Source organism: Zalophus californianus, chromosome 6, assembly GCF_009762305.2.
Source record: "Zalophus californianus isolate mZalCal1 chromosome 6, mZalCal1.pri.v2, whole genome shotgun sequence".
NCBI lineage: Eukaryota > Metazoa > Chordata > Mammalia > Carnivora > Otariidae > Zalophus > Zalophus californianus.
In genome coordinates, this window is record NC_045600.1 from 86,100,384 (window position 1) to 86,115,931 (window position 15,548).

The 15,548-nt window shown below is 36.2% G+C and overlaps 2 protein-coding genes across 10 annotated transcripts in view; both read left to right on the forward strand.

Moving 5' to 3' along the window:
- Positions 1-10,277, forward strand: part of GOLM2 (golgi membrane protein 2) — a 126,229-nt gene extending 115,952 nt beyond the window's left edge. For 2 of the 6 annotated variants that reach the window (XM_027569592.2, XM_027569594.2), the window contains 2 exons: positions 1,651-1,751; positions 2,499-3,738. In XM_027569592.2, coding sequence (XP_027425393.1) covers positions 1,651-1,721 — 71 coding nt within the window. In that variant the 3' untranslated portion in view covers positions 1,722-1,751; positions 2,499-3,738. Of the gene's footprint in view, positions 1-1,650; positions 3,739-9,694 lie in introns of those variants that run through there. The other 4 variants (XM_027569590.2, XM_027569593.2, XR_003515640.2 and 1 more) reach the window with 3 other exon arrangements.
- Positions 10,278-10,855: 578 nt separating this feature from the next.
- Positions 10,856-15,548, forward strand: part of CTDSPL2 (CTD small phosphatase like 2) — an 80,898-nt gene continuing 76,205 nt past the window's right edge. Inside the window, exon 1 of one of the 4 annotated variants that reach the window (XM_027570151.2) lies at positions 10,856-11,401. The gene's annotated coding sequence lies outside the window, so the exon portion shown is untranslated. Of the gene's footprint in view, positions 11,402-11,436; positions 11,523-15,548 lie in introns of those variants that run through there. The other 3 variants (XM_027570149.2, XM_027570148.2, XM_027570150.2) reach the window with 3 other exon arrangements.

The window sequence follows — 15,548 nt, forward strand, 5'->3', positions numbered from 1 at the left end:
TTATGGATACAATTTCAGCCTTTACCTGTAACAGATTTGAGGTTATCATACCTAGTGGATTACGCTATTGAGGATATGAGGTCATTTTGTTAGCTTATGATGCAAAATGGTTGCCTGCAATTCTAAATGAGAATTTCTATAAGTTTAATAGGAAAGTTATTGAGAGGAAAAAAGGAAGTTGGTTTATTTGGCATTTTTTATGAATAAACATAAAGAAGAAATAAGAACACATCATTATGTAAAGTTAATACATACTGCATACACCATATGGCATCTTTCTTGAACAAAATTTTACTATAGGATATACTAGAGAAGCTGAGAGTGGAAAACCTTTCAAATCTAAAAGAACAGATTTCAGAAAGCTGTAGCATACACGTGAATTTGAATTCTAACATATAACTCTTTATATAAAATTATATTTCCTGACAATTATGATAGTAACACCTCAGTCTATCAAAAACGAAGCTGTTGAGTAATTGTAACTGTGAACCAGAAAGTATGAAAAATCATGTTTTAAGGCTGTGGAGGAGCCAAAAGATGTCACGAAAGCCATATACCAAAAAAGAAGCCTCTTTGCTTTGATTAAATTACTTTTCATTCTTGTTCTAACATGATTTTTGTATTCTGAGCAGTCTTATTTCAAAACCTGTAGTTTAGAACAAAACTAGAAAGGGATTGCTACTGGCAGATAAGCTAACAGTAATGTGAAATGACAGGTGATAGCCAAGAAGGACCCAGAAGTACCTGTCAATAGCTAAATAAGTCAAACTCCAAAGTATTATATGGAGTTGTTTAGTATAGTTGCAAAGTGACTTTGAGGATCTTACTAACAATATTATAAAATAATTATTTTCTTTTTGGTAAAGAAAAAGTTAAGTTTTGGTTAGTACATTTCATTTAAGAAGTTGCTGGTAAGCTCTTTGCAGAGGAGCAAAGAAATTCACTATAATGTTAAATATTGGGATTCTGAGTAATTTTTATTTTCCTATCTTTTATTTGATAATTTTTATGTGATGAGTATGGATTCATTTTGTAATTAGAAAAAAAGCTGGTTTTTAAAGGCATGAAAATGTATACAGAATGGATTCTACCAAAACTTTAATTTAAAGGACTAATTCATCTAGTAGTAATATTACATTTTATATACAAGGATCAACTCCTCAATGTTTGTGGGTTCCTAAAGTTTTGCTAACTATATCTAGCTCTACTTCTATCTACTTCTATATCTAACTACTGTCAAAAGATTTGTTAAAATTAAGTAATCTTCCACAATTCATTGTTTTCATGTAACACCCAGTGCTCCATGCAGTACGTGCCCTCCTTAAAACTTAGTACTAAGTAATTGTGCTAACGTTGGGTATAAAATAATACAAATGCTACCCACTGAAAGAAAATATGTATAATGTAAAAATAAAATAATGATTTGATGAAAAAAATTAAGTAATCTTCCAATATATTGGAAGACTTTGGAAAGCAGACTTTTCACTGTTCAGCCAAGCAACTAAGGAATAGAATACTATTTTAGAAGGCGTAAAATAACAAGCAGAAAACTACCCTAAGGCTGAGAAAAAACCTGACGCATTATTTAATTGGTTTTCTGCAAGTGATTTTAAAAATAATGTTCTTGATACATAACTATTTCCTTTACAGATGATGAAGAACGAGAACTTCAGATGGATCCTGCAGACTATGGAAAGCAACGTTTCAATGATGTTCTTTAAGCCCTAAAGGAAAACTTCAGAAAACCTAAAGTGCTGTAAAATGGAATCATTTCTACTTTGTTGTTTTTGACTTTTGTTGTAAAGATCAGTTGTAAAGATAGATTGAGATAGATTTAAGGAAAAATTTTAATGAAGAATTGTACCCATGTACATAGGTGAACTTTTTCATATTGTATTATTAAAGCAGAGATTTTTTTGGTTATATTACAGTTGAGTCAAAAACAAACTAAACAAAACTGTAATCTTTGCATTTAAAATGAACTAATGTATATTTTACATTTTATTGAGCCTAATTCGTTCCACAAATGAACAAATAGGAAAAATTGGTTGTACAGTTTATATGTTGCACATAGCATAGCCCCAGTGAGAACACTCAGCTGAAAAACTTTTTATACACTATTATATTCTTGCTAGCCCAACAGATGTTCTGTTCTATCTACTCCTCATCTCATGCTCTTCATGGAGTTACACCTAGAATAGTTACATAAAAGAGGGGTTGGAACCTGAAGGCCAAACACTGGGCAGCATGTGTGCAAAATCATTTCCCTACTTCTTTTATTTTACATGAGTGCTAATGTGTTTTGGCAGATTAGTTTTCAGCTGATGCCTGATGGAAGTTGAGGTAACCTGCAAAGACATAACAATATTTATGAGTTTTACCTTACTTAGTTCATGAAATTGTGAAATGCATGATTGACAATGTATTTTCAGTTTTTATTTTTTCACATCATGCTAGTACTGTTTAACCATCATTGGCTAAAATTTTTATATTTTCAGAGTCCAAGTTGGTGAAAATATTCATGATTTAAATGCCAGATTCTGAAAGAAGCTAAATCAACTTGGAAATGAATCTGCAATCAGTATTTCAAAGCTTCTCTGGTAGTTATAGTGATCTTATTTGACTAGAATTTTTCAGAAGTACTAAATAAGGAGTTTTAACAGATTTTTATTAATGCACAGATAAGTAGAAGTACAGTGAGGTCTACAGCCATTTTATTAAAATAGCTTACAAGTTTGTAATAAAGATGAAGAATCTTTGTAATTAATATGTTGTTAAGAACCCATAAACCTCATATTTGCTAGACTTACAAAATTATTTTAAATGCATTTGTCTTTTTTGACACTATTCCATAGAATGCATAAGCTAGTTATAGTTAATCCCTGCTTTTGGATTTAAATCTTTTAAATTTTATCCCCCACCCCAAAATAAAAGGTTTTGATCATACAGAGAAATTTAAGGTTGTTAACTCTGTTTTTCAGAAGTCCTTTTGTTAATTGCGCATAAACGTGAAATGCTTCCCTCCCTGTCCTTTGTGCTCAGGTTGTAGTCAAAAATTCAAACTTAAAGAGGTAAAAAAGCTGTTCACTTATTAGAGGTGCAAAAATTCTTAGACTTCAGCTTGAAATTATTTTGCGACCAGGAAAATATATAGTAATTTATTAAAATTGTTATTTCTATCAAATCAAAATAAGCAATTCATGCCTTTGCTGAGTATAGTCAGGCCTATAATGAATAGGTATGATAATTCACAGAATTTAAAAAAAAATGCAGTTAAAGGGAATTGATGTACACCTTTTGGGCATTAGGGTGGGAAGATGAATCTAAAACATACTTCTAGTAATACTTTATATTTAATACTGTAAAATCTTTACAAATGAAAACCATGAAATTTCCTGCCTTTGTCATAAAAAGAATCACTTAATATGGTAGCTACTACTTATACAGCAAAATTTCTTCAATTAGTCCAGACATTTTATAAACTGAGAAATCTTGGACCAATTGATAATATTTCTGACTGTATTAACATTTTAGTGCTATAAAATACTATGTGAATCTCTTAAAATTCTGACATTCTACAGTCTGTAATAGACATGCTGGTTTTTATAATATTTTACTTCTGCCTTAAGATTTAGGTTTTTTACATGTATTTTTGCCCGGAATTAAGTGTTAATTTGATGAAAACTCTGCTTTTAAAATCATCACTTACTGGGTTCTAATAAATTAAAATTAAACTTGTTTTACTATTTTGCTGATTCTGATACATATACACATATCACACTCATGTGATGCAAATAGCTACATTTTAACACTAAAATTTGAGCAAATTTATAATACATTTTAGGCTAAGCTAAACTAGAATGGCAGAAAGATTTATATTAGGGTTGTTTATTGTAGTGCTAGTTTATTTAACAAATACTGAATGCTTCCTATCTGCCCAGCATTGTCTTATGTAATAATACTGTAGTGGATAAGATAGACCAGATTTCTGTTCTCATGGAGCTTTCAAGTTGGAGCTGTCAGACAATATATAAGTAAACACATGAACCAGCTAATTTTAAATAATCATGAGAACTATTAAAAATAAAGTTCTAAGGTTTCAAGGTCTCTAAGTTTCCAAATAATTAAGTTTCCACTTAACTGAAACATTATAATTGTGAGGCTAGAGTATCATGAGCAAGGGGGGAGAAATGAGGCTGAAGAGGTATGGTAAGGGTAGGGTAGGGAGAACCTTGTAGGTTTAGGTCACTTGCTACTAATCCATAAAAAGAATATGTAAAATAAAATATACATGGAGGGATGATTCCAGGGAAAATGTGGATACGACTTCAAAATCATTTCTAAAATATGTACCTTTATTTTAGAAAAATCTCAAGATTGTGTGCCTTTTTGACTTGTCCTGTATATCCTATAACAAAATTTTCTAGAATATGAGGAAAGAGAATCTGCAAGAAAACAAAATAAAACAAAAACTGCATAGTTATGAGGGGGATAGTTACTTCCCATAATGGCTAGCCTTGGAAAATTCTATTCCCCTACATACATGTCTGACCCTATGGTTTCAATAAGATAATCAAACCATGTGACATTAACATATTTCCAACATCTAGGTTATTGAGTCTTCACATCAACATTCACTTCTAATTGGGTTATACCCAATTTCTTTTAAGCATCTCCTCACTAAGTGCTCCAAATGAAAATGCAAACAACTATCCCAGAGAAAGGGGGAAGTTTAATGGTCCACGTTAGCAAACTGCATTAAGGACAGGAATCTCCTGGACCTGTGGACAGTTGACACAATTAAATGCTGTTCCCTTCGTTTCACCAACTCCCCTTTCTGCTTCTCTCTACTTGCTACTTTCTTTCACTTAGACCAGCTTTTCCCTCAAACCTCCTAACCATGGCTTCAGCAGGTCACCTGAGAGCAGCTGCTCCTCTTTCCTTAATTTCACTCCAAAAAATCTGAGGGAAGAGAGACTTTTGTTTCTGGCTGTGACTGAGTAATTTGACTAGCCCTCCTGAATTAGTAGCAACTGGACAATATATATGAAGCAACTGTTTTGGGGTAGCACAAACCTGAAACTTCTGAAATAAGGGAAACTTAAGCAATTGAGCCCCACAATCACCCAGATTCTTGTGGTGTAAAGAGGCTGAGCTGAGAAGACAGAGATCATAATGGAGAGCAGCTGAAGTGGAATCAATGGGGTGGGCATGGAGAGGGAGCTATACAGAGAGGTAACCTGAGAAATCATTGGGGATGCCCACAGGTCCATGGCTGAGGGCTGGGCTGTACGTAATCAGAGCAAGACCACCTGAGGCTTACCAGAAGGCAGTTGCTACAGAGTTGAGAATGGAATGTAGATACCAGAGGTCAAGAAGTGTTGGCCTAAAAGCAGTGGTCAGGGGCACCAAGTTTCTGGGCCTGCCAAGGTAGAGATCTCTAACAGTTGTGGCATCCCGCTGAAACATTAGAAAGGTTGTACCTTGGGAATAAAGACCATGCTCTAGGGTAAGACCTCCCTAGGCCTGCCCTAACAAGGTCTGACAAGATTTAAGGGGAGATAGAGTATGGAGGTTGAGTCCTGCCAAGTTAGAACTTAATGAAATTCCTTGGGCTTCTCATAGATAGGAACTAATAACAAAGTATAAACCCAAGCCTATAATAGTTTTAAGGTAACTGCTCAGTAACTGAAGAATCTGCTAAAACAAGAATCTTCACTTTTCAGAAGATAACAGAATCCAGAACCTCTATGACATATATACAATGTCCAATATTCAATAAAAAATTACTAGACAAAAACTTGAAATGTGATCCATAGTTAAAAAAATTAGATGGCTATTGTTATTTGTTAATGCAGGTATTAAAAGTTATGTTTAAAGATTAAATGAAAATGTTTTAAATGAGTGGACAGATAGAGGATTTCAGCACAGAAATGAAAATTATAAAAAAACCTAATGGAAATTCTAGAACTGCAAAATATAACAATTGAAATGAAAAATTCTTTGGATGGGTTTAATTGCAAATTGCAATGGTAGTAGAATGAATTTGAAGACATACAAATGTAATTGTATTATAGGTATTTGAAAATAGAGTGTTGAAATGTTGAAAGACCCAGAAATGTGGATTTGAGGTTCATTCAATAATTGATGAGTGCTCAAGATGTTGTCCACCCCACCCCCTAACACATAAGCCTAAAGATTCCATCATGAAAGAACAATCATCATTCTTTCAATTAGTTATTGAGTACCTAATATGTATGGAGAATTGTTTTGAGTATTAGGGATACAACAGTGACAAAGTCTCTGCCTTCATGGAACTTACAGGCCAGAGGGAGAGATCATTATATACTCATATTGATAAATGCTATAAGAAAAATAAATCAGAATAAAGGAATAGTGATGGAGGAGTGCTATTTTAAAAGATTTCATTTATTTTAGAGAGAGGGAGAGAGAGCACAAGTGGTGGGGGGGAGGGGGCAGAGGGAGATAATCTCCAGCAGACTCTGTGCTGAGTGCAGAGACTGATGTGGGGCTTGATCCCACAACCCTGAGATCATGACCTGAACTAAAATCAAGAGTTGGATACTTAACCGACTGAGCCACCTAAGTGCCCCTAGAGGAGTGCTATTTTAGATAGGATCATCAGGGAGGGCCTTTCTGAAGAGGTGGTAAGAGAACAAGCCATGTGAATATCTTGTGCAACACTATCCAAAAGAAATACAATACAAGCTACCTATTTAATTTTAAATTTTCTAGTAACCACCTTTTAAAAAACCAGTGAAATTTTGATATTTAACCAATATATTCAAAATATTACCATTTTAATAGGTAATCAATATAGAATACTAATAATGAGATATTTTATATTTTCTTCTGTACTAATTCTGAAATCTAGTGTATATGTTACATTTACAGTGCATCTCAATTTGGACACAGAATTATCATTGGAAATATTTGATTGGCATTTAGCATTCATAAAATTTATATTTGAGTAAGTATGTTCACCTACTCATGTTCCAAGCATACTTAAAAATTTTCCAATAACTGAACCAAGTATTAATTTTTTTTCAGTAGACTTTACTTTTTAGGGCAGTTTCAAGTTCACAGCTAAATTATGTAGAAAATAGAGATTCTCCACATACCCCATTTCTGCACACACACACACACACACACACACACACACACAGCTTCCCACAGTGGTGTAAAATTATTTGTTACAATTGATAAACCAACACTGTACACACATTATCAACCGAAGTCAGTTTACATTAAGATTCACATTTTTTACTGTAAACTCTGTGTGGGTTTGGACAAATGTATAATGACATGTATCTACCATTATAGCATGCAGAATAGTTTAACTGTCCAAAAAATCCCATGTGTTCCACTTACTCCTCCTTCCTTACCCCTTACCCTGGCATCCACTAACCTTTTTACTATCTCCATAGTTTTATTTTTTTCAGAATATCATATGATTGTAACATACAGTATATAGCCTTTTCAGATTGGCTTTTTTCACTGATTAATATGCATTTAAGATTTCCCTATGTCTTTTCATGACTTGATAGCTCATTTCTTTTTAGCTGATTAATATTCCATTGTATGGATATATCACAGTTCACCCATTCACCTATTGAAGGACATCAAGGGTGCTCCAAGTTTTCACAGTTATGAATAAAGTTGATATAGACATTCATGTGTAGATTTTTGTGTGGACATAAGTTCAACTTCTTTGGGGAAATACCAATGAGCAATTTTCTTATTGTAGTAAAATACGTATAATGTAAAAGTTACCATTGTACATTTACATGTAAAATATACAATTCAGTGGCATTAAGTACATCAACAATTAAGTACATCAACAATGTTGTGCAACCATTAACATTAACTAATTCTAGAACTGTTTCATTACCCCAAATGGAAGCTCTATTAAGCGTGCAGGTATTAATTTTAAATTTAAGCTAATTAAAATGAAGTAAAATTAAAAATTTATTTCCATAGTCACACTGCCACATTTCAAGTGCTCAGTACCCACACATGGCTTGTAGCTAGTGGCGGTTGAATAGCACAGGTCTAGGGGAAGAGAAGTAGAAGTAGAGAAACAATAAATACAAAGTCCTTGATACAGGAATATACTTTTTCAAAGAACAGTTAGTTGGACAGTATGATGGGAATACAAATAGCAAGAGGTAGGGAATATAGTAAGGTAGCCAAGAGTGACCTAATGAAGGTCCTTGCATGTCATAGTAAAGATTTTAGATTTTAAGGGAGATCGAAAATTTATAAAGAGGTTTAAAATGATCACTTTGGCTGTGTGTTAGAAAGACTGAAGGAGGTTCAAGAATGGAGCAGGAAGACTTAAAGTATTCCAGGTCAGAGATGACGGTCCTTGAACTAGGGAGATAGCCGGGATGATAAGTGTTTGGATTCAAGATATATTTTCAAGGTTTAGTTTATTGCACTTACAATGGACAGGATGAAATATGAAAAAGAAACTATCCTATAAGGTGGAAAATACTAAGAGAGAAATAGGTTTGAGAGAAAATTAAGAGTTTAGTTTTGACCATGTTATGTTTCACTTGATCATTGCCATCAAGTCATTGCAATTTAGAGCAAAATGGCAGTTCTGATATTTCAATATTATTACTTCCTTAATGAGTTGTAGTAAGAGTGATAAAGTATATCGCACAGAGAATTAATATAGGAGTGGATTGTGAAGTGCCTTATATATCAGATAAATGGTAAATATAGTCCATATACTGTGAAATAAGGGACTTTTTGAAGGATTCTGTTGAATATCCAAGATATTTCTATCACATTGCTTAGTGAACATCCTATTTCATTAATGTTTTCATATAGCAATAGTTATGTATAGTTTAGAAAGCATGCATGTCACTAGGTTTTTCCATTAATTTTTTTTCCTATGGCTACTGCTTTGTATCTTAATATACTTCAGATTTTTTTAAAGTTCATATTTTTAAACATTTATTCTAAAATCTTGGACAGGATTTTTACTGAAGCTGAATGACATTAACAACCATCATTTAAGGAGCAAGGAAAACACCTTGTTAAGTGTTTTCCATAAATAATCTCATTTGATCTTCACAACAATCCACTTAGATATTGCCGAAAAGTGTCTAGTGGAGACTATTAGATGTAAATGAAGGTGAAAATCAGAACATAATACAGTTTTCCTGTGAAAAAATGGTGTTAAAATGTTTAAAAAATTGCAAAGGCATTTAGACTTGCTACCAGCAGCCTTTCTAAACTTAACATCTAACAATAACAACATTGCCACAGGAGACAGTAGGATGTAGTGTAATGAACAGAAGGAGAGCTTGAGTCCTGATTGTATTTCTTACTAGAGGATTGATTGTCTTTGGGTAAGCATCTGTTTTTCCTTTTTTCCTCCCCTCTCCCCATCTTCAAAAAATTTCAGTGTCTTCAGCTGAAGAGTTGAAGGGTTGTTGGGAAAATCAAATTGCATATAAAAGCATTTTGTAAATGGCATATTTAAGTTTTAGAAGAGAACACTGGGAAGTTATTACTACTGGGAACATTTTTTTCCAGAAATATTTCCAATTTTTACCTGATGTAAAAATTATTTTGGTAATCAATTGTAATTTTTAAGTCTGTATTCTATTGCTTTCCATGTTACAGACTGGATAATCAGTAACTGTTGACTTCCAATTAGTTTTTCAGGAATCTATTATTTTGTGGACTAATACCAGTTCTGCACACTGTTACACCACGGGCTGTCAATCAATGTCTCATCCAGAGCATTTTGTATTAGGAAGATACCGGGTGCAAATGAACTCTGAGCTCTGACAGGATCTGCAGTACGTAAGGCTTTCAGGAGACAACCCACCCGCTCCACACTTTGAGACAAACAACCAGATTCACAAGGGTTCTCTGCTTACCTCAGTCTCATCTCTCTCCACTATCTTCCCCTCAACTCCTGTATCCCTGGTGCACAGAACTATTTCCCTAACTGCTCAATGCAATCTCATTTTTGGATTTTTCCATCTGTTTCCTTTACCTAGACACCCTTCCTTTGTAACATCAACTCCTCATGTCATCTCATGAAAGCCTTCCCAGACCCCCAGTTGTACGCCTGTCAAGAATTTCTTGTGGTCATTTTAGCACATTGTATTTAAATTGTTTACTTGTCTGTCTTCTTCAATAGACTGTGAACTCTGGGAAGGCAGGGTCCGTGTCTGCCTTGCTGTATCCCTCGCATCTAGTATGATCCTCACACACTGTGTTTTTTCAATAAATATTTCTTGATTGAATAATGTGAATGGCCCGGAGTTTTAGTAAACAGATGATGGTCTTCCAACCACTACGCTTGGTTTTCTGATATTCCACTAGGGCTGGACGCTTGGATTGATACATTTTCACCCCGGAAGGCTGACGGTCTTTAGACCCAGGCATGCAGGTAGGAACTCATTTGCCTGAATGATCTGACTTCTCGGCCGAAAGACCGCCGACATCGTTTGGAGTCGAGTGGCGTGAGTTTGTATGACAGATCCACAAGCAACTGCAATGCTCTTTAGGCAGGGAGCTGGAAAGAGGACCTTTAAGGGCCACCCGGATCCCTGGAAAGATAGAAGGATTCATCTCATCACGGCCTCCGGCAGCGTTCTCTACACACTACCTCCTCCAGCGCGCCAAGGCGTTAGTCCCACCCTGTCCCACTTGGCTCCACCCACCTGGCGCGCCGGGATTACTAAACCCTAGCCGCCAGGGTAAGCGACGCGTTCCTAAGCCCCGCCTCCGGGGCGAGGGCGCGCTCCCCCTCCCAGCTCTGCCTAAGCAGTTCCGTTAGCAGCGGGAGGAAAAACCGTCTTTCGGGTCCCCGCCTCTTCACTCCCAACGCTTTACTCCCTACTCCCCCTGCAATCTCTACACAGCCAGCTACGGAGGCCCCTAAAGTACAAATATCCCCCAGGCCCTGGCGTATCCTGATAGGTTTTGTCCTTGTTCCTCCAATCGGTCCTAAGGGCCTGCGTTCAATTTTTGCCAGGGATCTGGCTTGTGAGCTGGTTCTGGCGGCAGGAATTCAAGCGCTCTTTACGGAAGCAAAAGTTGTTTGTTTTTTGTTTTTTTGTGTGTGTTTTGTTTTGTTTTGTTTTGCCAGTGAGGCCTCCCGCATTCCTTCCCTCCCACCTCGCGGAATTGTGGCGGGAGGGGGAGGAGGAAGTCAAGGCGCCTGCGCGGAGAGGCCGCTTTCCATCCGGGTCTCTGTCCGTGCGGTGCAGCAGGTCGGTAGGCGGGAAATGGCGACTGGCTGAAGGAGCTGGTTCTGTTGCTGCTGCGGGCTAAGCGGGAAAGACACCACACATTGCGCAGTCGGGACCATCGCCGGAGCCTGAGGACACTTTTCTGTCGTCACAGTTAGGTAATCCCCCTCGTCCAGACACTGCCGCTGCTTCCAACCTTAGTCCTCCTCCTCTTCCAGGGCCGTCTGCCGGGGTCTCCTCCCCTTCTTAACCCGGTTCTCCAGCGGCTCCGGTGCCTTGGTAGGCATGCACTATTGGCGCCTTGTAAGTGCGCCGTGTGGAGCCGCTCTTCTCTGGACTTTCCCCTGGGAACAGAAAGGGAGCTCACTTCCCGCCAGCTTCAGCTCCCAGGCTGCGGCCTGTGTTGTGATTTCTGGGGTTAGATTTCACTTTGCTACCCACCCCCACCCCGATCTTAACGTTCCTAGTCCCAAACCCTGTGGTCCCTCCGGGTAATTGGGTTAGATCAGCTTTTCTAACCCTGGCCCACCTAATGTTTTCGATATTTCATTCTTTCTAGTATGGTGCTTTTAGGGGGGCGTTGCTCTTTCTCAGTTTTTATAAACATCTTTTGAGGATCTGGAATTAGAGATTTCATCAAGTTCTGTTTATCTTCTATACTCTTAAAATGTTGAGTTGACATTGTTACTTTTTCGAATCAAGAGTTGTAGTAAAGGACAGCCCATGTGGAAGGCCTGTGGTTTCTGTAGTGGTCAATTAAGGGTGAATCTTATCGGCCCTAATATTCGACGCTTTCTTTGGGTGTTAAATGACTATATGGATGTTTACTTTTTCATTCTTGACTAGAATTCTGTGGTAAATAATTGCATAAGTAAATCGTGTTTATTTACTTCTCACCCTAGTGGTGGCTGGATGTGTGAATGATGTTAAGCACTTTAGAGTACCTTAGGGAAGCCTAAAGAGATACTGCTCGTAAACTGCCCTAAGATCCTGAAATGAAATGTACTTAGTAAATGTTCCTCCAAGGCAAGGATTTATCTTTCTAGTGCTAATAAAGTGGTACTATGATTACTGCCCAATATGGGTATACATATTAGTGACTTAAATGATAGCTGTATCTTAGTAAATTTCAGACTGTAGATTTTTGTATATAGTTTCCCCATTCTTTGCCAAGTTTTAAATTTTCGTTTGTTGTCCAACTGTAATTCCTATAAAAACAAGGAAACCGCTAGTTAAAGCTAGTTTTATTACCCCCCCCTTTTTTTTTAACATTGCAGACCAGTTGTCCTAAAGAGAAGTAATGAGGAGACTGTTGATGTTTTTCAGAATTTGTTTCTCCATCTCACTGGATTTGGGGCCTTGGTGGGGTTTTTTTCCCCCTTAACTAGTCAAATTAAATTTTTAAAATATGGTTCATTTTACACATCAGTCAATGTTTATAACTCAAAGGTTTTCAGTTCTCTAGGTTCAGTTTAGAAGACTTCACTAATGTTAGGTTATTAGGATTAAATTTCAGTGATAAACAAGAACACACCAACTTCATTATAGTTGTCATTTGGTAGATTCCCCCCAAGGTCATAAAGAAAGTCAAGGCAAAAGTAGCTCTTAGGTGAAGCGGTCTTTTAGGATTGAATTGAACCTCATACTTGTCTTTTAGGACCAAAAGAATAGGGGGTGGGAAGTGGAGATGAGGGCATATTGGATACTTGCTGAGCCTATTTGTTTAAAGAACAGGGCCAAATATGTGACTTAAAAGAATGTAAAATAAATTATTGGACTCGTGTAGATTTTATCTCTGTTTTAATGACCTTTTTGGGTAGTTTATAAAGCATTGTTTTTAATAAAATTTGGTTTACAGATAGCTGAGTAAGCATTGTATGTAGATTTTGTCTTCAAGAATTCTCCCGAATTGTTTTAATTCTGCATTCATTCAGTACCTGTGCTCTTTTCATACTCTTCTCAGTATGGGTTGAAAGGTTGTAAGAGCTCTAAGTGGTATAGTCCTTAATCTCTGTGGACTTGTAGCTGTATAGAAATTCCAAATAGAATTGTATAGAAAAACTGAATAGGATTGGTATGTTTTATAATATTCTACATAATGTCTCGGGCATTTCATTTGAGCATTCTTTTTCCACTGTTAAGAAATTAGGTATTGGGAAAGTTTTTTGTCCCAAATTTATCTAGCTATTCTCATGTTTGAGATTTCTGGTCTAGAGGTTTCTTCACAAGATTATTATAGAACAAAATCCATACAGTTCTGGTTTTTAAAAAATAACTTGGACCTGTTGTTCAGAAAGATGTACTAGGCTCTAGACTTGTAACTATAGAATTAATTGCAGATTGAATGAAATGGTATTAAATCATCTCAGTCATAGGAGACTGTACTTTGGATTAATGCAGTCAAGTGGTTTGTTAGAATTTGAAGTAAACAGTCTAATTATATTTGTAATTTACCAAGTTGTTGTGAAAAGCATAAAGTAGAAAAGACACTATAAGTCATAAATATCAAATGTTCTGAGAAGGCCTCATATATGGTGTGCTAAGGTAATTATTTTGGATAGGTTAAAAAGTAACCTGACCATTTTAGGGGCTCCTCCTTGACCCAGTTGGTAGAGCATGTGACTCTTGATCTTGGGCTTGGGAGTTCAAGCCCCACGTTAGAGGTGTATAGAGATACTTAAAAAATTTTTTTAAATTAAAAAAAAATTACCTATTTTAACTGGATTAACTACAGAGGGTCATTTGCTCTACTATGAAAATGAGAATATTTAACAGATATAGGACTTATAATAAAACCATACAGTTGTAGTTTTAGTTTTCACTTGACATTTGCCATGAGGCATATATCTAAGCCAGACATATATTCAGTACTGGTTGTATATGACTACATTAATTTTTAGTTTAAACTGTATTAAGTTGTAACTGGATCTGCATTACAGTTAGGTAGATTAGGTGGTTGACTGTGTAGTATAATTTGAGAATTGCCAGTGCCAAACTTTGTGTGTCTCCTGTGTGTTATGGGATTCTTTTTAAAATGATCTGTTTAAAATCACAAATTTTTCTGGAAGAGAAACTTTAAACTATTATCTTTTATTGGCAATATTATCCCATATTAGTTTATCAGATAAACTTGCTGATCCACAAACAGGTGAGGGTTCAGGGGCAGTGGAATGTAGAAGTAAGCTTTTATGTACTTATTGATCAGGAGAGGTGTGGCATATAGGAACACTGACTAGCAGAGAAAGGCATGGTAGGGGTTGAGTTGTAGTGAGAAGCTTGGGTTTCTTGGAGTCCTTTAAGAATCTTGTGAATCTGACAGTAATAAGGGGTGAGACTAAGTGTGGTCTAAAGAAGAATGGTAGAACTGTGAGGACAAATACGGCTTATAGGTTTGGCCAGCCCTTTTGTTTGTTTCCCTCATCTGCAGGTCCCCCAGTTAGTATGGTATTTTTAGAAGAGTGGAGGGAAAAACACTGATATGCCACTGAAAAAAAAGTGTTGTAAAATTTTTACGTAAAGAGTCCTTTAACTTTATTATAAGGTCACAATAGGCCAGTTGAGTATATTTTGGATCCCCTGTTTTATGGTATTCATAAACTCTCTTGTATTAATTTAGAGAGATTGTAGGAAAGGAAGTATGTCGAGATTAAACATGAATCATCAGCAGTACTTTGACTTGAGGTTCTAGCAATCAGGTTTTCATAATAGCTATAATAATTTTAGTACAAGGAAATGTGTTTACTACTTTAAACAAACATAAAGCTGTGCTATTAGAAGGCACTTGAATACTTAAGAAATAATTGAGATTAATATTTAGTAATAGTTGCTTATATAGTTTAGGAAGAATGTTTTTTTCCTCTGGACTAAGTACTTCCATATCAAGAAATTCTTTGGGGGGTGTCTGGGTGACTCAGTTGGTTAAGCGTCTGCCTTGGGCTCAGGTCATGATCCCAGGACTCTGCTCAGCATGGAGTCTGTTTCTCCCTCTGCGCCTCCCTCTCTTCGGGCTCCCTCTCTCTCAGATAAATAAATAAAATCTTAAAAAAAAAAAAGGAAATCTTTGGGAAATAATAAAAGCAGAGATGGTGCTAAAAGTAAGTAAGGAGGGGAAGATTAAGACCCTCTTAGCAGCATAATCTGATATTTTAAGTTTCTCATGTTGACCAGTTTAAGTAATCTTTGAGTAGGAATTTTTATGCCTTATTGAAAAAAGAGTCTATTATTTTTTTTAAAGATTTTATTTACTTATTTGAGAGAGAGAGCACACGCATGAGTGGGGTGTGGGGAAGGGCAGAGGGAGAAGCA